At 40.4% G+C, this 23632-nt stretch overlaps 1 protein-coding gene across 2 annotated transcripts in view; it reads left to right on the top strand.

The window, feature by feature from the left end:
- Nucleotides 1-18491, top strand: part of LOC115022758 (phospholipid phosphatase-related protein type 4-like) — a 59900-nt gene extending 41409 nt beyond the window's left edge. For both annotated transcript variants that reach the window (XM_029453846.1, XM_029453845.1), the window contains exons 8-11: nt 4300-4528; nt 5878-6496; nt 9118-9253; nt 12326-18491. In XM_029453846.1, coding sequence (XP_029309706.1) covers nt 4300-4528; nt 5878-6496; nt 9118-9253; nt 12326-13668 — 2327 coding nt within the window. In that variant the 3' untranslated portion in view covers nt 13669-18491. The remainder of the gene's footprint in view (nt 1-4299; nt 4529-5877; nt 6497-9117; nt 9254-12325) is intronic.
- Nucleotides 18492-23632: the final 5141 nt, after the last annotated feature.

Raw genomic sequence — 23632 nt, 5'->3', positions numbered from 1 at the left:
ATGTATATGTTCTTCTCGGCCTGCATTTAAAAATAAAATTGAGAAAATAAATAAAATAGCTTTTGAAAAATTGTGCATCTTAAAATAAAGTGCTTAATCTTAGAAAAATAAAATAAAGTGTAGCAGCATCTTGAGTTTCCCTTTTTCTTTAACTGTTTCACATCTTGATTTAACTCTCAACCAATGTTAGTCTCAACACATCTTAACAATTGAACAGTTTAACCCAGACTAGCACATCCTGGGTTAAACTGTTCTCTGTGGCTGATGATGCTGACAGGTGGCCTATTTGCTTTATTTTGTCACAAATCAAAATCACATTGGGCTCTGAGTGCTTATTTTCTGTGACCTCAGTTCAGACTTGAGGGGGTTTGTTTGGTTAAAAACATTGTGCTTTGCCTCATAGTGGCGTTTCACATCACCACTGTTAATGAGCACCACGGTCTCTGAGCATATGAGACACTGGTGAGACACAGAATGAATGAGTCCATTCTGGGTTGAAAGCTCTGTTGACTTTTCTCTTCTTGGAGAGCACCATGAGTAATAATAATTTCATCTACGTAACATTGCAAAAATAAGACACATCCTGTCTCAAAATGATGCAGAAAAACTAGTCCATGCATTTGTTACTTCAAGGCTGGATTACTGCAACTCATTATTATCAGGTTGTCCCAAAAAGTCGCTTAAGACTCTTCAGTTGATCCAAAATGCAGCGGCACGTGTATTGACTAGAACAAGGAAACGGGATCATATTACTCCTGTCTTAGCTGCTCTGCACTGGCTCCCGGTAAAATACAGAATAGAATTCAAAATCCTTCTCCTGACTTACAAATCAATTAATGGTCAGGCTCCAGCATATCTTAAAGATCTCATAGTACCTTATAAACCAACTAGAGCATTACGCTCCCAGACTGCAGGGTTACTTGTGGTTCCTAGAGTCTCTAAGAGTACAATGGGAGCCAGAGCCTTCAGCTATCAAGCTCCTCTCCAGTGGAACTAGCTTCCAGTTTGTGTTCGGGAGGCAGACACACTCTCCACATTTAAGAGTAGGCTAAAGACTTTCCTTTTTGATAAAGCTTATAGTTAGGGCTGGCTCAGGTTTGCCCTGGATCAGCCCCTAGTTATGCTGCTATAGGCTTCGACTGCCGGGGGACACCTCCCTGCTCTCTTCCTTCTCTTCCTCTCTCCTCCCCTCCCTCTCTTCTTCTCCCTCTCTATCTGTATGCATTTATGTAAATGTATGTTACTAACTCACCATCCAGGGTATCATCCCCGGAGTGTCTGTCTCTCATGTGGCAGGTTGCCACTGATAAAGTTTACGTCAGGATCATGAATCGTGACAGTGCCTGCTGACCTGGTCCTGCTGGACACCGGGAAGCCTTATTGACGTTTTCCTGGATTCATCCATACTTTCTATTTCTTTTTTTTCCAACACAACATAATTTCTGTCAAATGTTGTATTTGTACTATGTTGTTTATCCTGTACACACGACATCTATTGCACGTCTGTCCGTCCTGGGAGAGGGATCCCTCCTCAGTTGCTCTCCCTGAGGTTTCTTCCATTTTTTCCCCTTTAATTTTGGGGTTTCTTTTTAGGAAGTTTTTCCTTGTGCGATGTGAGGGTCTAAGGACAGAGGGTGTCGTAACCTGTACAGTCTGTAAAGCACACTGAGACAAATGTATAATTTGTGATATTGGGCTATACAAATAAATTTGATTTGATTTGATTTGATTAATAATAATAATAATAATAATAATAATAATAATAATAATAATAATAATAATAATAATAATAATAATAAGCTTTATTTGTATAGCACCTTTCATACAAGAATTGCAGCCCAAAGTGCTTCACATCAAAAACATAACAATTAGTACAAGGACAGAATAAGAGCATTTACAGTACAATAATCACAGTGTAGATGTAAATGAGTCTGAAGTACCATTATAAAAATAGCCGAATTAAAATTGTATAAGATAGCAGATAAAATAGTATAAAATAGCAGATAAAATTGCAGAATTAAAATAATATAATATAGCAGAATTAAAATTGTATGAAAATAGCTGAATTAAAATAGCAGCCTTTACACATTCTTTGACATTTTCATAATCGCTTTGTCTGTACTTTCATCTATATTTGTCTTTGCAAATAATCCACATACTTTCTTCCTATCCCTGTTCTCTGCTTCCTTCTCCCATAACATAAACTGTCTTCATGTTCTTCCATTGTTTTCAACGCTTCAGATTTAATCTTTCTCTTTGACATTACTTTTTCCTCTTGCTCTCTCAACCTTACTTTTAACTTTCTTACTTCCTCAACACTAAATGATCCTCCTTCAGGAAAACCAAGCTTAAAAATGTATGAAATCATTTAAATGAGTTTAAAGTGGCACCATTAAAAGGCTAAGATAAAGATATATAAAATATCACCATTAAAAAGCTAAAGTAAAGAGATATAAAATATCACTATTAAAAGGCTAAAGTAAAAATATATGTTTTTAGCTTACTTTTGAAGATATTGAGCGAGCTTGCCTCCCTAATGTCTGCAGGTAAAGTGTTCCATAGCTTTGGCTGCGTCCCCAATTTTCTTTTGGATGTTTCTGGGAACATTTAATAAACCAGTAGTGGATGATCGCAATGTTCTTGGGGGCACATAGTTTATTAGAGAGTTGGCAGTGTAACTTGGTGCGGTTCCGTTTAGGGCTTTGTATACAAAAATCAATTCTAAAAGTTACTGGAAGCCAGTGTAGAGTGGCTAACACTGGACTGATGTGGTCTCTCCTCTTGGTTCTAGTAAGTAGCTGAGCTGCAGAGTTTTGGATGAGCTGAAGTCTCTCCTTTTTTTTTTTGGAAGGCCTGTAAAGAGTGCATTACAGTAATCGAGTCGGCTTGAGATAAAAGCATGGATTAGTTTTTCAGCATCCTTTTGATTTATAAATTGTCTTATTTTAGCTATATTTCTAAGGTGGAAAAATTATGTTTTTGTCACCTTGTTTATGTAGGATTTAAAGCTTAGATCTGAGTCTATGATAACACCAAGACTTGTAACTTCAGGTTTAATCAAAGGAGTAAGTTTCCCCATGTTATTCAGCATCATCTCTCTTTTTGCTACAGGACCTACTAGTAGGATTTCAGTTTTGTTCTCATTTCATTTTAAGAAATTATTGCTCATCCATTTATTTATTGCTGACAGACAGGTGGTGGAGTTAATAGCTGTAGTATCATTTGGTTCAGCAGAGATGTACAGTTGTGTGTCATCCGCGTAGCTATGGAAGCACACATTGTGTTCTCTAATGATGTCCCCCAGTGGTAGCATGTATAGGGAGAACAGTAATGGACCGAAGCAGCTCCCTTGTGGAACTCCAAAGTGGGCATCATAATTCTCTGACACAAGATCTCCAAGCCTGACAAAATACTTTCTCCCTTTGATATATGTTCTGAAACAGTCAGAAAGACCAACCAGTTTTTCTAAACGATTAATTAGGATGTCATGGTCGATCGTGTCAAATGCTGCGCTCAGGTCTAGCAGGATAAGAATTGAGACCTTGTTTGTATCAGAGTTTAGTCTGAGTAGTTATTTTTCCCTCCCTGTCTGCCGCTCACTCGTCTCTTCGTCAGTGTTTCTCTCCCTTTCCCTGTCTTCTCTCCGTGGATCGCTAACTCGTCTTTCCGTCTATCACTCGCCTCTCATCTGTCTGTATTATTCAGAGTCTCAATGTTTGCCGGTTGGAATGCACATATTTGATTGGCTGCGTAGCATCACGTGGGATGGCTCAACTCACATGTAATTGGTCTGTGAGTTTCCTGAGCCGCTAAACCAGTGCCGTAAAAACGAGTGCGGTGGTTCTCTAGTTCACTCCTCTCCTTTCCTCCCCTCTGTTTGTGTGTGTAGGTGTGTGCGAAGCGCCGCCCTTCATGATACAGAGCAGAGCGAATGTGAATGTGCAAAGCAAAAAAACAAATGCGCCGTTAAAATAGAAGTACCGGTCTGGGTCCGTATAGGTCGGCGTCTGGGTCCGGACTCGGACCGCGGTCCGCCTGTTAATTATCCCTGATGTCTAGTATACACATCTGATATGTACAACTGATGACAATCACCAAAACTATCCAATCAACGAGTTACCTTTCAGCCTGTATATCTTCATGTTTACTCCTCTTGGTTCCTTTGTAAAAAGTCAGTGAGAACAGGAACCAGACCAGAACTAAAATGCAACAGTATATCTTTTGAACCGAGCTACAGTTCAAATCATCATCCCCTTTTTTTAACTTGACAGTGTGACTCTCCCTGTTATCCGCTTACAGGTCACCACAACCTGGCTCCCAGCCAACCAGAGCCCATCATCACGAGGACCTCTTCCCACACGTTGTCCCCCATCCAAACAGAGCACATCCTGACGAGAAGCGCCTCCTACCGAGAACCTTCTCTGTCCAATCTGAAGAGAGCCAGTGCTGAGGTGGAGGTGATAACCCCATCCAGTCCTCTGGGCAACCATGACAACATGATGACCTTCAGCAGCAGCACACTGCCAAGGTCAATATTTGTAGTGGAATTTTTATCCACAGGTTTGGTTTCGGAGAGAAAACAAGGTGCTAGTACTTTGCCTATCCATAACATATTATGTTTAACTGTCACATACTGCTCCACCTGTTGAAGGCTATTTTGCTATCTGCTTTGCTGCTCTTTTTATTATGGATAGAGGACTGCCTTTCAATTTAAGTTCAGTTAATTACAATTCTGCCTTGTTCGCTACTAATTGTTTCAACATGGAAGGAACTACACTTTACAACAGGGGTAGTGTTAGTGACCCCTGCTTTACAGTATACGCTAAAGGAAAGTTTTATTTTCCAAAAGCACCAGGAAATGGTGGGACTGGGGCATAGTCATACTGTTGCTGATGAGCAGATAGGAAATAGCAGAGCAGGAAGTATTTTACCAGCCGCCACACCCCCTTATTGGATATCAGTTATTGATTGGAAGCTGCAGCTGATCAAACTGATCTGATACATTTCAACATCACTGGAGTTTCATACCGGAGTGAAGACAGATAACAGATCAAACTCTATTGCATCACTCTAAAGTTTTATATTGTATTTATTTTCTGATTTTCGAGCGGGGATGCAAAGATGTTGTTTCCCAGCAGTTGTGGTATCGGGCGTTCCAACTATCCGACAATGTCATTACTCTCAGATTTGATATTTATATGTTTGATCTCCGGCTCAGGTTTTCTAGGTCGTCCGCCTTGGTTTTCTAGGCGATCTCCTTTTCCATCTTTTCAATTCCAGTGCAGGTATATCTCAATATGTCTTTGTTAGCACCTACCCGGGTCTCCTTCTCGCCAACCTGCTTGGCTAAAGTTGAGAGCGACTAGATTGAAGGTCGACTGTTTTCTTATTTTTGTGACGTGTTGGATTTTCTTGGTCTGCTGCCATCCTTGCCTTGAGGGAGGTCTCAGTATGTGTGTTGAATATTGTTACAATACGTTTCTTAACCTTTAAGCTGTACTGTTCAAGCAAACAAAAGTCCTAGAGGAGGGAAAAATATTTTCTGAATTGGAGTTGAGTTAATAGTTAATGACTGTTGAGGCGCACCAGAAGCTCACACGTGATCTGCGTCACGTGATCCCATCATTTATTAACTTTAGAACAATTTGCTCATTTGAGAGCAAATATTTACCATTTTCAGTTATTAAATTGCGAGAACATTTTCTTTATTCAAAAGCATGAATTGGTAATTATAATAATGTTTTTGCTAATCACATTGTTGTACTTAGCACACTGGTAACTTGCCTCAGCAGTATATCACTTATGAATGCTGATGCTTCATTCCCATAATCGTCTTCTGTCTTGCTGCTCATGAAGTTTCTTTGCCCTTTCCTCCAGGTCCCATGGAGGCTCCTCATTGGAGGAGGGTCGCATTCCACGCCGCCATGCCTCCATCCACGCATCAATGGACTCAACCCGATCCAAACAGCTCCTCAGCCAATGGAAGAATAAAAATGATAACAGGAAGCTATCCCTGCAGGTGATGGATGGAATCAGACCGACCTCCTCCTCATCTCCTCAGAGGAACATGGAACTGCGCTGCTCCTCTGAACCGTCTGCCATGGGCCTCGAGGCAGAGCTCCGGGGTGTAACACACCTGCCTTCCCTTATCGCGTGCCAGGAGACAGAACTGCGTGCTGGGGCCCACATCCCAGCTCAGTACATGAAATTAGCAGCAAGCTCTGTTCCTATGGCCAATCATAATCATCTGACCCATAACGGCAGCACCGGATTGACTGGTGGGGCCAGAGTGTCTATCCAATCCCGGCCTGGATCCTCCCAGCTGGTTCACATTCCTGAGGAGGAAAACCTCACCAGCAAGGATCAGGAGAGTGAATCAGAGGACAGCATTATGGATGGTGGCGGGTCTGTGAGGGAAAAGTGGCTGAGAGTGGCTGAGAAGACCACCATTCCCTGCCGGCCGCTCAGTGCTGGAGGACAGCCTCGTCTTATGCAGGTTCATCATTCTTTTTCTTTACCAACTTTACCTTTTGTAATCCATCTGTCTGTTGTGAATCTGAATCAAGTCAAGTGCTCATTAGATTACATTACACTAGTTCAGTGAGAACCACAGTATGGCTGGTTGAGCATTAGGTGATGCCCCTAACATCCGCTCTGAAATATCTGCCAGGCAAACAGTGAGTGTCAGAAGGGGGGCATGAAAAGAATAGTTGGATGTTGTCAGCCTGGCTTTGGTATGAGAAGCTACTCAAGTGTATGACAGCACCAAGCGTCCTTGTTTAGAGGGAGAAAAGGAACCCCTGTTCCTGCATAGTTTAGACATGGTTCCTTTCCATGTCAGCTAGTGAGAGTGACCTGTCAGGTGGGATACAAACAGAGAGAGTGCAGAGCCTGAGGCAACCAACACAGCCGACACGTTCACAAGTGTGGGCACAGAGTCGATGTAATCTATAGACTGATAGAAAACTTAATCATCCACACTTCTGATGGCTGATCTATTAAGTCATTTATCGAGTACAGTTCCCAAACATACAGTACATGTAGTGATTCCACCTTCTTAGATGTGATGTTTCCCTGCTTTTGTTTGTTTCACATGATTGTAAATTAAATGTCATGAATGCATTTGTTGTTCTGACTGGCTCTGATAGCTTAATAAGAATCATAATGACAAATGATGGCCATCTGGCATTATTTTCTGTCATTAACGATGAATTGCTTAGTTGACAAAATAAGGACAATAAATCAATATCAATAAAGAAAATAATTAAGTTTACCAAACTAATCTTTACTAAATATATATGGGCTTTTTGCTGAGATTATAACAGCAGTCATTGAAATGGCAACTTGATTTGGTGAAATAGAATTGTCAGTTACGTCAAGTACACTTCTCTGAGATAAGAAAAATAAACTCCAGAGCTGTGAGAAAAACTTGAGCTTACCAACAAATAAACACATCTATTAAGCGTTATAATCCATTTTAGTTCACTCCCCAGTAATGCATAGTGATTTAAAACTATTATTTGAAAAGAAACATAAACCTATTATTTCAAGTTGAGTGAATTTTATTTATATAGCCCAATATCACACATTTGTGTGAAGCGGTTGGGATGAGGATCAGCACCTCGAAATCTGAGGCCATGCTCTCAGCAGAAAACCGGTGGATTGCCTACTCCGGGTAGGGAATGAGTCCTTACCTCAAGTGAAGGAGTTCAAGTACCTCGGGGTCTTGTTTGCGAGTGAGGGGACGATGGAGAGAGCTGAGCCAGAAGGCAAATCTCTTGATCTACCGGTCGATCTTCGTTCCTACCCTCACCTATGGTCATGAAGGGTGGGTCATAACCGAATGAATGAGATTGCGGGTACAAGCGGCCAAAATGGGTTTTCTCAGGCGGGTGGCTGGCGTCTCCCTTAGAGAAGCGCAGCCATCTGTGAGAGACTTGGAGTAGAGCCCCTGCTCCTTTGCGTTGAAGGAGCCAGTTGAGGTGGTTCGGGCATCTAGTAAGGATGCCACCTGGGCACCTCCCTAGGAAGGTGTTCCAGGCACGTCCATCTGGGAGGAGACCCCGGGGAAGACCCAGGACTCGGTGGAGAGATTATATCTCCACACTGGCCTGGGAACGCCTCGGGATCCTCCAGTCTGAGCTGGCGGATGTGGCCCAGAAAAGGGAAGTTTGGGATTCCCTACTGAAGCTGCTGCTCCCCGCAACCCGACCCCGGTAGATGATGAGATGAGATGAGAATATCACATCTGCCTGTACAGCATAAAACACCCTCTATCCCAGGGGTGTCAAACGTTTGACACCCCTGGGATAGAGGCCCGTGGAATGACTTTGCAAAGTGTAAAAATGTGTTTTGATCATAAAGTAAAAGCCTTTGTAGATACACTGTGATCAGTAAGTTGTACCACACATGTGTAAATGATAAACTAATACTATTGTTGAAATTGCACCTTTTTTCTTAAGAAATTTCAGGTTGTTCATAATGTTTTGTAAAAAGATTAAGTTTGAACATTTTCAGAATGTAGGGTACAAAGGGAGTTGTCGTTATTTATAGGTTATTATGCTGTGATTTTACTGGTCCGGCCCACTTGAGATCAAATTGTGTTGTATGTGGCCCCTGAACTAAAATGAGTTTGACAGCCCTGCTCTTTCCTCTCATAACAAACCCCTTTAACCGCCAGCCAGATAATGAAAGAATATGCAACTAATTGAAAGTTAACACAAACACATGAGTTTTGAGTTTGGATTTAAAGGCCTCAATAGAATCAGACTGTCTGATGTTCATATTATTGTCAAACATGAAACAGGAGCACACATAAATAAGACTTTGAATATAAGTATTTACATGGCTAAAGATTGTCTTAGTGATTTAACAGCTCTGTGATTGTAATACTAGTGCAGAGTTGAGGTATTTGCTGTCAAAAAGACGGGTTGTTTTTTTCTTGATGCCAAATGCAGTGATGCAAGAAAACAAAGAGCTTGAAGACTCAAGATGTCACCTATATCCTTGGCCTCATAAAGTCAATGTGCTGCAAAAGCTTATTCAACAATGTGTTATATGATAAGATCAGGAATTTATTGTAGTCACTATACAATTCCTGTCATCCTCCTATTACAGGTGATAGCCTTATCCAAACAGCAGGGTCTGCTTTACTCTCCTCGGTCGGAGGATGGTGGATCCATTCGGTACCGAGCCCTAACGGACCAGGACCCATCACCACCAGCCTCCACCACTGGAGCAGTGGGAGGAGGAGGTCTGTATGCTAATAGAGTCTTATATATCTGCTTATATACTACATGTCAATCATTATGACATCAATCATTTGTATAATTAGCATTAATGACAACCACAGCTTGCAGCTTAAATGCAAAGTGTTGGGTGGAGTGCAGTTTTGTTATTGCAGAACAACACAGCCATTTTATGGCGACGGTATAAGAAAGAACCGTATTCTCAGGGTGTCAATTTGAACAGAACTGGTCCAAGATAGAGGCTATCAATAAACATAGCCATGGTCTCATTCTATTATAAAACTTATTGTGGTTAGACACTTAGCCTTTCTGCCTATTGATCGTGTGCATGTGACGTCACACTTATTTCCAACCCGGAATTCAGCCATGTTGGATGGTATACACAACCAAGACGGCGGCCATTCACGTGTGAGTTGCTGCAACGCTTCGTAATTTTCTTTGTATTTAAATGTCTAAAATTGAAAGAAAATGCCAACCTTGTGCTCAGTGTATAATAGTGGTAATAACGCTACACGTGACCCAGAGAAACAGTTCTTTAGATTTCCTACAATCATCAAAAACAACAATCCACTAAAGAGGGATGAATTACTGTCTACCGAACGCCGTAAGCTGTGGTTTAGCAACATAAATAGATTTAACAGAAGAAAAAGCACAATTCACCCGTGTGTGTGGCGACCACTTTATATCTGGTAAGAGTTCATGCTAAAGCTATGTTTACGTTTACGTTAGCGAGGATAACATCGCCGCTCTTCTCACTCACAAACCACGGCTTGAGCGGTGTATCTCGAGATCTTTGAGAGTGATTTACACGGGCATGGACGAGCACCCCGTTATCTTTCACTGATTTGGTAAGAAGACTACCAACCCAGCCAGAAACAAAGAAATTATAAGCATCTAAGCTCTTGTATGCCTTCATTTGTGCATTGGTTGCCCACAACGTTTGTAGCACAAGATAGTTCACAATATCAGGATATTCAATCGGCAGTAATGAATCTAAATCCTCAATATAATCAGACGGCTTCAGCGTGTACGGGTCAAGACCGTAAATTTGGACTTTTTCTCTGAATCTTGCCTTTGCAGAGGACTCCAGAGAGTCAAAATACTTCGAAGAAGTCGGAGTTGTATTGTTGTAATTGTTCGCTTTAGACGCCATTTTTGATTTGTATATCATCCAACATGGTGTTGCACGCGTACGTTACACAGTTTTGTCACGTGATTGCACACGAAGAATAGTATGGCTGTTTTACTACATTTAAGGCAGATTGCATTATGGTGCATTCACACCGGACGCGAAGCAAACTTCGTGTTGCGTTATAAGCTCAAGTTTAACTATGACATCATTTGCGTTTACTCACGTCACTCGTGTTGGACGTGCCAAGAAGGAGGCGGGGCTTACTTATACATACCAACAACGTTTGATCAATCATGGCCGAAATAACTACTATTGCATTGTACATGTTGTTGAAGTCCCAGATTCATCGGGAAACTAAACGCTGTCATGTCTGGGTTCATAACATCATTCAGCAGCACACAGCTCAGTGAATTTCACCGAGCTGTGTTCACTGTCAATTAATGTTGTGTACAGTGGAACCCAAAATAAATTTATAATTTTTTTTGCTGGGATTTAGTTGGAATAAACGTATCAAAAGGGTGCCAAATGAACTACATAATTATTCTGATTAGTAAAAAGCCTGAATTAAAGCTTTGTCAGGTCTGTCCGCAAGACGACAAGCGAACAACTTTTAAAATGCTTGTTTTCTGAATGGAGATCGGTTCGATCAGGGCTAGGCTGAGTTCACAGTGCAACTCCATCAATACTCAAAATAACGTAATTTGGGTTCTAAAAACAGCAGCAACTTTATTGTTTGTACCATAGACAGTGTGGGGTTTATACACATACATTTATAAATATTGATTTTTGTCTTGTCATTGTATAAACATGAGGTACTGTAGAGCTCTGGGTGCCGGTGCTAGCAGCCAACCGCTACTGTTGTCCTCCGTTTCGGATTCAATGTCAGTACATCACTGACTACAGAGGAGAATCCACACCATCTCGCAAACACGCCCCTAATAATGCATATCTTTAACGATACATTAATGAAACAGGTGGGTTATATAAATAAATAAATAAATCACCCCACATACAGTTGTCATGAAAGGAAAAATTAGCTATAGAGACCCAAACCGTTTTATTTAAGATAAGGATACATACATATATATTTTTAAGCATTTGAGAGATGTGTGAAAACCTTGTTGATTTTTGTCTTTTTATCAGACTTCTTGGCAGATACAAAAATATTTAATTTGGCCAACCTTAAACTTGACAACAGTTAAGCACCGAGGAAATCACATTTGTTACTTTCCCAGAATCAGATGATGAAGGGATATTAATTTCACTTCTGTGCCTCCAGCCCTTTAATGCTGTGAATAAGGTATAGAACTAAGCCAGTGAATACTCCTAGATGTATAAGACTAAATGACCATACCTGAGATTTTGTATTTGATACCAATACCAGTGAAATTGTACCAACTGGATACCACGGTAAAAACTAAAACAAAACAATAAATCCCATGTAACATACATAAACCTCCTTGCACAAAACAGTATTCAAACAGTAATAAAGAAATGTAACAGGTCATAATTCCCTATATAATATCGATGTATTTGGCTGTGAAACCATCTCCTTCAAACAACAGTAAACTTGAATAAGTTTATCATTCAAATTTTACAAGATTACATTTGAACGTACTATGGTAATTGAGATGTTTTATTTCCTTTCGGATTTTAACGTGTCGTTAAAGCCCCTTGGTACCTATGGTACTTATGGTACCTCCAGTACTGTAGAAAAAGGAGTACAGTCACTTTTTTAGAATTTTAGTATTGGTTTTAGTGGCATCTCTAGTCTGGAAAGTATGAAGAATGGCAAGGAGTGGGACCTAATGTATGAACACTGTGCCTTTAGAATTATGGATTTAAACATTCAAGATGATGACTATCATTGTTATAATTGATTATTATTAGAGGCAGTAGTAGAAGATAATTATTGAGTTATTGATCCTTTGTCTTATTCTGTTAGGAGGAGGTTTGGAAAGAAGTGGCAGTATAGTCCGTATTGATGCCCACCCAGAGTCCAGATCAAACAAACCTGTGGTGAAACCTCCGAGTACCGACGGAAGTGGCTCCTGGCGATGGAAGCCACCAGAACAACGAGCTTCGCTCCGACAGTCAGCTTTCACCCTCAATGACATGAACAGACACACAGACAGCTGTGATTCGCTGAGGGATGGAGAATCAGTGGACGGGCGGACGAGTGTGACAGGAATTGAAATGGAGAGCGAAGGAGGAGGAGACGAAGGGGGAGGAGGAATAGAAGGAGGGGAGGAGGAAGATGTATACACAAACCATCCCCATGTTGTACACCCTTTACACCCCTTACATCCCAATAACCCCAACAACTTCCAGCACCCCAATTTTAACCCCAACAATCCCAACTTTAATAACGTTCACTTTAACTACAACCCCAACTCTGCCAACTTCAATCCCAACTCTGTCAACTTCAACCCCAACTCTGCCAACTTCAACCCCAACTCTGCTAACTTCAACCCCAACTCTGCCAACTTCAACCCCAACTCTGCTAACTTCAACCCCAACTCTGCTAACTTCAACCCCAACTCTGCCAACTTCCAACCCAACTCTGCTAACTTCAACCCCAACTCTGCCAGCTTCCAACCTAACTCTGCCAACTTCCAACCCAACTCTGCCAACTTCCAACCCAACTCTGCCAATTTCAACCCCAACTCTGCCAACTTCAACCCCAACTCTGCCAACTTCAACCCCAATTCTACCAACTCCAACATGCCTTTCCCCCCCACCTTTGCTCCTCCCTTCCATCCCCACCCTCAGGCCATCACCACCATCAGGGTCACTCCGGTGGAGGGAACGGCTGCCAGCAGCGACGGTGGCTCAGATTGCCAGTCTGTTGCCTCGTCCAGCTGTGAGTCCACCCTGAGGAGGAAGAGTGGCTCACACATCATCCACGTCCCCGAGCGAGGACCCACCCCCGACATACACAATAACCACCGCCTCTGTGATGACAGTAACCGCTTCGACAACGAAAGCAGCAACCGTTTTCATGAAAACCTTCAAAGTTTTCAAGAAAACCCTATCCACCCCATCCACCCTATCCACCCCATCCACCCCATCCACCCTAACCATCCCATCCACCCTAACCACCCTAACCGACCCCAACAGGCAGTTGCAGGGGATGTTTGGCCGTCCCGGCCCAACCCCTCCCCCTACCCTACCCCGCCCCATCTTGACACACACTCCGCCTCCTACTCTGGGGTTGGCCTACAAGGAATGACACGTTGTGTGTTAAATTCATATTCTATACCTGGGATTAAAATGTGTCCTACTTGACCAGTACAAAATGTCAATGGGGATGCTGCATTGGTCAATTCAGAACTTCGGATTGGGTCAAAAATGAAAGGAAATTTGGTTTAAGCTGTCCACCAACCAGGGTCAGGCAATAGGGGATGGGAATGGCCAAAAAACAAGTCCCACCCGCAACCTGTCACCTGGCGAACTACCCAACTGAATAAATATTATGTCATAATAGGAGACGTACTGTTAGTTTATTAAAACCGAAAAAGGTTTACAATCTCCTTTGGGTCAAAAGCCATAGAGAGTAGACACACAATTAGCCCTAACCACGATCTCCAACTGGCCAATAAGAAATCACTTTAGTCAGGGCCCAACAGAGGATGTGTGAGTCAACATTTTTCCTTTTTTTTTCCATCTGGATACACCAGTCAGTTTTTTGTAAATGTGATAAATTGAATGCACTTGCTTCATACAGTAAAGGATAATGGGCTAAATAAAGTGCTGAACCTTTGACTCCCTCAGCAGGAGACTCCAGCTCCCCCAGTATGTCATAAAGCTCCCTGCCAGCGAGGAAGGATTCAGCCTAATGACTGACTGCTAGGTCAGCTTCTCATCACCACAACAATTCTACAAACAGTATATTCTCAGCGCCATCGTTTTGTCACACACAGGTAACAATATTGATATATAAACTTTACTGTGTGTCACATGTCATTAGATGGGCATTTGCATTCAAAGCCCGTATCTGTGCTGTATATGCACATTTGTACATATGAATGTGGGTGGCCACAGTGGAAACTAAACCCACAGTCTTAATTGTGTCTTGGCTACAAGGAGTCCCTTTTGGGCAATAACAGTATCTCTTCAGTCATGGTGGTGTTGTGTTTGTGTTGAAGAACAATATCATGGGACATACCTTGTGTTTAAATATAGCTCAACAAGCGCTCTGTTTTTCACATGCTGTGTGTTAATGATGTGAATTATTCTGTCTGTGTAGTAGCTGTACTGTACACTGGCACATGCAGCATGTGAGTCATCTAAACAAACTTAGACCATACACAAGTCCAAAGAGTGAAGGAAGTGAAGTCTTTGTTTGGTTCATTTTATCAGCTCATCATGTCTCCCAGCATTACAGTCTAGTGTATTTACAATTCAGTTTTAGAGCAACTATTGGGGAAAAGAATTGTGATATTTTGAGAAAATAGTTGCAATGTTATGAGATAAAGTTGTAGTTCTATGTGAAAAAAGGTCATATTATCTGATGAGAATAGTCGTGATTTTACAAAAAAAACTGGCAAAATATTATATAAATATTATATAAATAATGAAAAGCAACTTAACAAGAAAGTAAAATACAACATTAATACAGTAGAATACAACTGAGTATACAGATGTGGTTTGTATAAAAGTTTACTAGAAAGTAAAATAATTCAAGATAAAATTATAAACAAAAAAAGCACTAGAGTACAAAAAACTTTTATTTTTGAGTCGTAATTTTACATGAATGAATTGTAATTTTAAAATACAATAAAAATGTGTAATATAAAGAAAATAAATCCAGGTAGGCTGCCAGGCTGCTCTAACCTGTTTACTACAATAGAATATTAATCTAAAAATGTTATTCTCAAAATATAAAAATAAATTATCAGAAGATTACAACTATATTTTCATAATAATTGTGACTTCTTTTCTTGTAAAACAATAACTTTTTACAAATGTTGAAAACGTCTTAGCAAATTAACTTAATTCTCATACTATTAAGACTTTTTTCTTGTACATAACATAATTACTATCTAATTTATTCTTGAAATCAGTTGTTTTCCCTTAACAGTGGCCCTATATATCAGTCATAGTGTTATATTACACACTAACATTGCTTTGGGATTTTGTATGTTGAATTTCTGTGTTGAGTAGAAATTATTCTGACATTTATACTCCATGTATGTTGGAGAAAAAAAATCAAATCAAATTTTGAATTGACTTTGCCAGAAACAACACAGCGTTTGGTCTATTCAACAGACATCACTCATCGTTTTCTTAGCCCAGTGTTTACATTCTCTCTTTAACTTAGTGCCCAAGTGCCATCAAAGGAAGTCGTGTGGCTGTGGGCTAGTCACATACAGTAGATATGGTGTTCGTGCAGAACAGCAGTGAGTGGGAAAATAAAGATCCTTAAGTTTGGATCATGTAGAATTTAAGAAAGCACAATTACTGCAGCTTGATGACAGTGTCAGCAGAACACAGTGGACATTTATTATAGCTGTGTACATATTTATATATCTCGTATGTCACATGTCTCTCTGGTTATTGCATCTGTAGGTGCCATGATGAAGACTGAGATGATGATGATGATGATGCTGTTAATGCTAATGGTATTAATATGTTTTAAAGGAATACATAATAGCTGAGTGGAGAGGAGAGGACTTATATTCTAATATTTCAACATTTATTATAGGTACTATTTGAGTTAAACAAGTGGATATATATCAAGTGTGTGTATGGTTGAATGTGAGAGTTGCTACTCAACTTATTTACACGTGTGGGTGTGCAAATGTTCTCTTCTATCTAACAATAAAGAATGGACACAGTTAAATGAGATGTAGAGTTTGCAGGCAAGTGCCCTGATTGGTCAAGAAGAAACAGTGACTTTGCTTGATGGAAAGGATTCGAGCAGGTTTCTGTGGCTGTTGTGGCGGCGAGCAGTGATCCAGATCTATGCTTTCTGCTTCTGTTGCTGTCATTATTGTTTTGAGCTGGTGTGAACATTTGGAGTGGTGTAAAAGGTGTAGAGCGTACGAGCCACATCATCATATTACCTGTAAACACTGATGAATACTGTTTTTGCGGATTTCACAAAGCAGCATGATACAGATGTCATGAAACAGATGCGTGGTTTTGTTCATTTAAAATTAAAATAGAAATTTAAGTAGAAGAAGAACGTTGCAACTTTTAAAGTGTTTAACAACAAAGGGGAGCCATGTGGAGTAATCCTACAGCTGTACAGTAACTGTTCATTCTTAGGAAGTGAAGTTGTGTTGAAATGGCCTGTTAGTCTTAGTGAAAGTCAACATTGTTAGTAAAAAAGGCTGTATCGAGATATGGAGACAGTATTTTGATATTGATGGAATTTCAAAGAAATTGATATTTCCTCAAATAGTTTCAGCCCTACCTGCAGCAGACGTTCGGAAGAAGCACAACTAGTTTAGCACAGAATACAAAGGTTAATGCTGATGTACATGTGTTAGCTTTCAGCCCCAAGAACCTGGCTTCACTTTGCATATACACTACGTCGTTAACAGTTTGAATGGTCTACACATAACCCACCCCTTAACCAAAGCTGCTTTACCTGCATCAATATTTTCTCATGACAAAAATGGCAGGACACAGTTGTGTTACTATTAACACAATCCAGAGGAATGTAAGGAATAGAATACAACCATTAGAGAGTTTGGTGGATGAGGCTTCGTCCTTCCCACAACATGTGTTTAACATGAATGCTGTGATCAAACAGTCCCTGTAAGAAGAAATAATCACATACATTAATGTGTCATCCCTTTGTAAAGTGTTGGAGACAGAGAAATATATTTTAGTATGATAGATGTTGTGGAATGTGCTTTGTAATCAAACTCTAATTTGATGTAAGCATGTCAGTGGATTAAAGTGAATATTTTAGTTTCAAAGTTTTATGAGCTTATAGCAAGATGAAACAAGGACATTTGTTTTGATTCATTTGAGAGGGACTTTTGCTGAGCCTTGTACGATATGCTGTAGTGGAAACGAGAAATAGATTTTGGAATACTGATTTGTTATCGCTTACGAGAAAGGCAATCAATCAATAGTCAAAGTATTGGCAGAATATCCTGAAAGTATGTTTCTGTTCATAACTAATGTGATGATGTCTTTAGACTTGGAGTATTTATATATTCTCATGTGAATTCATATTTTTAGTATTCTGATGTAGTATTTTTCCAATTAAGAAGTGACATTGTTACTTTATTGCTGTTTCTGCATTGTTAAATTGAAAATCATGGTTTTGCTAACAGATGCGTTTTAAACGAAGACATTAGAGAGGATTGCCCTGTGAGAGTAAACCAGTCCAGTCCCAGGAGGGCTGCATCTGTGCCAACATATGGTACGAATACAAAGAGGAACATTTTAATATCAGTGTCCAAGAACATTGTGGACATCCAAAATTGAATTGTGCCAAGTTTCAAGTACAGTGATACAGACACGGTGAGCGCAGGAGAGAGCACTTTACTGGAACAATGTCCCTGCACCTGATCATTACTGCCACACAAGTCTCTGCACTGTCCCATTACTCTGGCTTTCACTGTATACAAATGACATGTTTTTATTTGCATAGTCATGCTAGTAGTAATGTATGATTTGCTATTACAGAAGTAAATATTTTATAAAATTCTGATGATGTTTATCTGTGAAGGCCTTCTCACAATGTGCTTACCTAGCTGCATTATTAGCTCCATCTTGCAAACCCTTGAACACTCGAGCAAAACTAGTTTGCAGCCTTAACACTCAAACTTCAATTTATCCCTTGATACTGTTATATAAAATGATATGATATGAAAACAGGTTAGCTGATGTTGAAGTGAGTCTTTAGTTTGGGAATGGAAATGAACTAGTTCATATGTGAGTAGCACCTTATTAGCTCACTTGCGTACAAAGTGGTTGGTGATGTTTGTTATGCTAGCAGCTACATAGCTAGCCTTCATACTACCTATTGTTACAACACATGTTCATAGATTTAACCAGCTGCTGAATGTGAATGATCCACAGATAAATATTCAATAATTACGTAATATTTATATCAACCACTTATTTTTGTCTTTTCTTTTCATTGAGTCTCTATTGATATGATATATATATATATATGTATATATATATATATATATATATATATATATATATATATATATATATATATACAGATATTTTTGATTAGTGTATGTGAAAGAGATTTTTATACATCCGCTTGTCAAATGTGTTGTTAATTGCCATGGTAACCATCTGTACTCATGTGAGTGCATGGTCAGTCTACCTTACAGTTAGTCCTATAGTCAGGGAACTCTTATAATAAAAGCCATGTTGGAAATCGGTAGTATTCTGCAACTTATGGATCCTGAAAGCAGTCAAATATAATTGACACTTTGCATTTCTACTGCAAGTCAGTGAATAAAGCAGCTGCTGAAGGCTGAGCCTCACAGCAAGCCGCTCACATCAGCTCCTACAGCACACTGACACAACACACTGGCTGTCAGCACAATGACCGCTTGCTCAATCTTTCTAGTTGATGATACAGTATATGTAAAAAAAATTATAATTAAAGAAAAGTTACACAGTAGAGAAATGCTCTTATTTTCTTTCTGTCAGAGAGTAATTTGAAAAGATGATATAAATCTCAATTCTGTACATTGCACACACAGATTGGGAGTTAAATTGTGGTTAGCCTAGCTTAGCATAAAGGCTGAAAGCAGAGGGAAGCAGCTATACTGGCTCTGTCTGGTTCAAAAATAAACCTAGCAACAAGTCTAAAGCGGACTGCGACACTCTGTCCTCCACAAGAAAAAAATAGTTTCTGGATAATTTCACTCTTGAACAGTCCTCTTGGAAAGAAAGCAGATTAGCGTATTTCCCATAATGTGGCACTATTTCTTTAATATGATCAAGACAGGGGACTGTTACCATGCTATTGGAATGTAAGACAGTACTATTATATATTATGTCATGGATCCAAAATGAGTGGTTACATAATATTATACAGAAGTCATTCTTACTGGATTTATGGTTTAGTTTGATGTTGTTTTTTTCTATTACATTCATAATCAGTTGACATGAGCTTCTAGCTGTTTATAATGATTCTGATGCTGTACATAGACATTTGTATCTTTATACTCATCATTATATCCTGTGTGTGAGCCCAGCCTGATACTTTGGATGGTAAGCTCGGTGGAAAATGCTAATGTTTAGCATAGACTAAAAGACATTTTCAGCCAATCCACCTACAAGGACATCCATCCACAAGCTGACACCAGAGTTCTCTACGGCCCACTGATTTTTACGTGATGTTTAGTTGGCAAGAAGACAGAACTGTTACTGTGATTACATTTGAACTTGAACCCAGGCCTCATGTCTGTTTGGTACACTACAAGACTTCTAACATGTTAATAGAAAGTGGTTGTGAAAAAGCTGTTTTCATGTGAATACCTTGGAACTCCAGTTTAGATGTGCTTTTCCACACACACACATTATGCTGATAGCTGTAGGAAACATCAGCATCAACTGCAGTTAGCCTGTAGTTAGTAGTTAGGTTCAATCTATTTTGCTTGCTGTAAGACCCAGAAATGAGTCAATGATAAGCAGCACTTGTGAATGTTAGTGTTCTCTGCAGCTATCAGCAGGATTGGTGAATAATGATAAATAAAAACATCAGAATTCCTGAAAGTTTAGGAATAAATAAGAGAGTCATTATACTTAGATTCAGTGAGTATTAATGGCATTCAGCATCTGTGTGGTCGCTCTCAGTGACACTGTTCCCACTATTCTGTATAATTTATTCCGTTGTACAGTACATGTATTGCATCGTTGGCTATACACCATATCTTATACGAGTACTTTTGTACAAGCAATATTTACGTTTGTTGCAGAATAATAAAGAGTGACAAAGCCCCCTGAAGAACAAACACAGGACACTGGAGTTTGTGTCCCATGTGGAATCTAAAGTCAATCTATTGTTAGCTAGCTAATTCCAATTAACATTAACAATAGCAACCAATGCAGACCTGAAGTCTGTATCTAATTAATGTGTAAAGAAAGCTACTGACCCACAGTCCTTCTCCACAGACTGGACAGATGTGAACGGTTTTTAAAAACACTCTGAAGTATTGCTTTGCATTTAGACTCGGATTATGTTAATGTGCCATCATGTTTGGGCTCACTATGTTGAGGGCTGTTACATTTGAAATAACTCTGTGAACATGTACTGATAATGACAGACATCCTTAAGTTTCTCTTTTCCAGTGGTGTCTCTGTAACAAAATAAAAGTTTGATATCAAATCTGTCTGTCTCAGTGTCTTTGTACCTTTTCATTTTGTTTTCTAAAAAATGCGTGCAGATTAAAGGCAGGAGAAAGACAAAGGATGCCTAGAAATGTCATCATAGTAAATTGATTGGCCTGTAAATTCAAGTTCATTGTCATGTGTATTAAAAATACAGTGAAATGCTTGTGCTCAGGATATTCTCTGGCTGACTAAAGGGGCACACAGATTGTTAGAGATACTTTGAGCAGAATATAGTACATCTAAGTAAAAGGGATTTTACACTTGTGCAAAACTAGATTACCAACTGCGGGACCCACAGAAGGTTTTAGGGGTTGTACAGCACTGAAGCACAACATTAAGGTAGGTCCTTTTGCCCCAACCAATCAGTAGTAGCCATTCTGCAAACGTCACAGGATGCTAGGAGCAATAACTTTGTTTTTCACCACAAATGATCACAGAAATGTGTTAAATTACAGCATGGATTTATGGATTTAGCCAGGATCCCTCCTTCAGGACTGCTGCAAGAGGGACCAGAACCAGGTTCCCACCACGCTTATAGTGTGTGACTGATTACTTGATTCTGTCCATCTGTCTGACCTCCAGCTGAGACACTCCCATCTCTCCCCAGCAGCCGGCACCCTAACCACACCCACTGCCACAATATGTACTATAAACTCCTCCGGTGATTACATTTTGCCAAATTCCCTGAAATATTACAGAGGACATAACCTCAGTGTCCTTCATGGTACAAGCTAAGGCCCTGGGTTGCTAACTAGCTATGTAGGAGGATGTTTTCTGTGTTGTTAATCTCACCTCATCATTGAGCTAAACATCATACCTGTTCATATCACAGAGGTCTGGAAACAAGCTTATCAATGTAAATCACAAATGTAACAAGTAAGTGTCCAATCGATCACTCAGTAAGAAGACTTTCAATGTACTTTATCACAAGAATGGAATAAAAGGGTAATGCAAAATAGTTTCTTGCAGCCACTGCCTCTTCTCAAAGTGTTGTGGTGCACTCTCGCAGAGGAGGAGGAAGAGGAAGAAGAGGAGGTGGATGAGAGGAAGTGGATGTGCTAACAGAAGCTATTCAGACTATTAATAGTTTAGTGAGTAACAGTGATAAGACCTAGTTATAATATCATAAGGTCCTTTAAATCTGGATCACTCTTGCTCACTAGAGGGAGGGATGTTTACTGAGGCTAAACACATATTTAGCCTTACTGTGTGTGGAGGCAGTGCCACATCATCAGGGATTTTTGGTAGGGAAAGTGAAGCATAAAGGGAAACAGACAGGATGAGACGGAGACATGTGATCAGCAAGACAGTCCAATAACTTATGACTTGAAAACATAAACTCAAAAAAAGATAGAAAATAAAAGGAAAGGATAGAGTGGGGATGTGGTAATGATGACTTAGACACCCACAGATTTGTTGATTTTAAATGTGAAAATATTACATCCACCTTTATAATATTCTTACTATTTCTTTTTACCTCAATGTACCTCTTCTGTCGCTGCCTTGCTCATTCACACTCAATCTCACCCCAACTACTCCCCTCGAAGCTGCTGCAACCCGAGAGTCTTCCAAGCTGAGTTTCCATGGCAATAATACGAAAGAGAGCCTAGAGACCAAACAGACTGGAGGTGGGTGGTAGACAGAAATGTGCTTTATTACACATATCTCAGCACAAATGTAATATATCTGTGTTTATTATATGTATGTGTATACGTGTTTGCGCACATACTGCAGACAAAGCTTTGATTGGCTGGTCAAAAATTCACCATGGCAACTATGTCAGAGAGCCCAGTATGCGTTCAGCATACTGGGTGCTTTCACGTGCGGTAGGGACATGTGAGTTGTGTGAAGTGTTGAGTGGGGACATGCTTTTGATCAGGTCACAAGTCTTGATGGTTCCCCACTGCACCCTAACGCCTCACTTACTCACCCAGACTTTACTGTGATTAGGGACAGGTTGTATCATGTGAGCCGTGACACACAGAAGGGAGATGAAAACACCCAGATGTTGGTGCCAAGCAGCCATCGCAAAATGATTTTCCAGGTGGCTCATCATAACCCAATGACTGGTCATGACAAAACAGTACACCGGTACCTGGTCCGATTTTATAATGGAGGTGCCGTTTGAGAGGGTTGGCATGGACCTCATCGAGCCATTAGACCGGAGTGCACGGGGATATCACTTTGTGTTGGTCCTCGTGGATTATGCAACGCGATATCCCGAAGCAGTGCCGCTGCATAATACCTCGGCAAAAAGCGTGGCAAACTGTTGGGGGACCTTTCCATCCGGACCAGTGTCTACCATCCGCAGACAGACAGGCTGGTGGAGCAATTTAACAAGACTTTAAAGAACATGGTTCGTACATTTGTTCACGAGGATAGCCGTAATTGGGATAAATGGTTAGACCCTCTGCTTTTTACAGTGCAGGAGGTTCCCCGGGCCTCTACAGGATTTTCTCCCATTTAATTGCTGTTTGGCAGGAAGCCACAGGGTGTCTTGGACCTGGTAACTGGGTCCAAGCAAAAGTAAAAATTCAATTCAATACGTCCCGGACCTGAGAGCAAAACTCAGTTTGAGTCGGGCGGTGGGGGTATGTGGCAGTGGGGTGTTGTGACAGCGTCAGCTGCTGGTGATGTGATGGGAGTGGCTCAGCTGGAGATCAAAAACTGAAGGAGCATCCTGTGGTGATACTGAAGTACAATGGAATAATAACCAAATAACTTAACTGAGAACAAACCAGGATGGCAGGATGGCACAAGGAACACAGGAATAGAATTCACTAGACTAAATACACAAGGAGAGCAGGCTCCCTCCATCGCAGCTCTCTCTTCCCATCTCCCTTCTTCCAGCTCTATTTTCCCTGCACCCTGCACCCTCTTCCCAGCGCCCTGCTGGTAGCTTCCAGCTTCCTCCTTCCACCTC

Source organism: Cottoperca gobio, chromosome 17 (assembly GCF_900634415.1).
Source record: "Cottoperca gobio chromosome 17, fCotGob3.1, whole genome shotgun sequence".
Lineage (NCBI taxonomy): Eukaryota > Metazoa > Chordata > Actinopteri > Perciformes > Bovichtidae > Cottoperca > Cottoperca gobio.
This window is presented reverse-complemented; position numbering and strand designations above follow the sequence as displayed.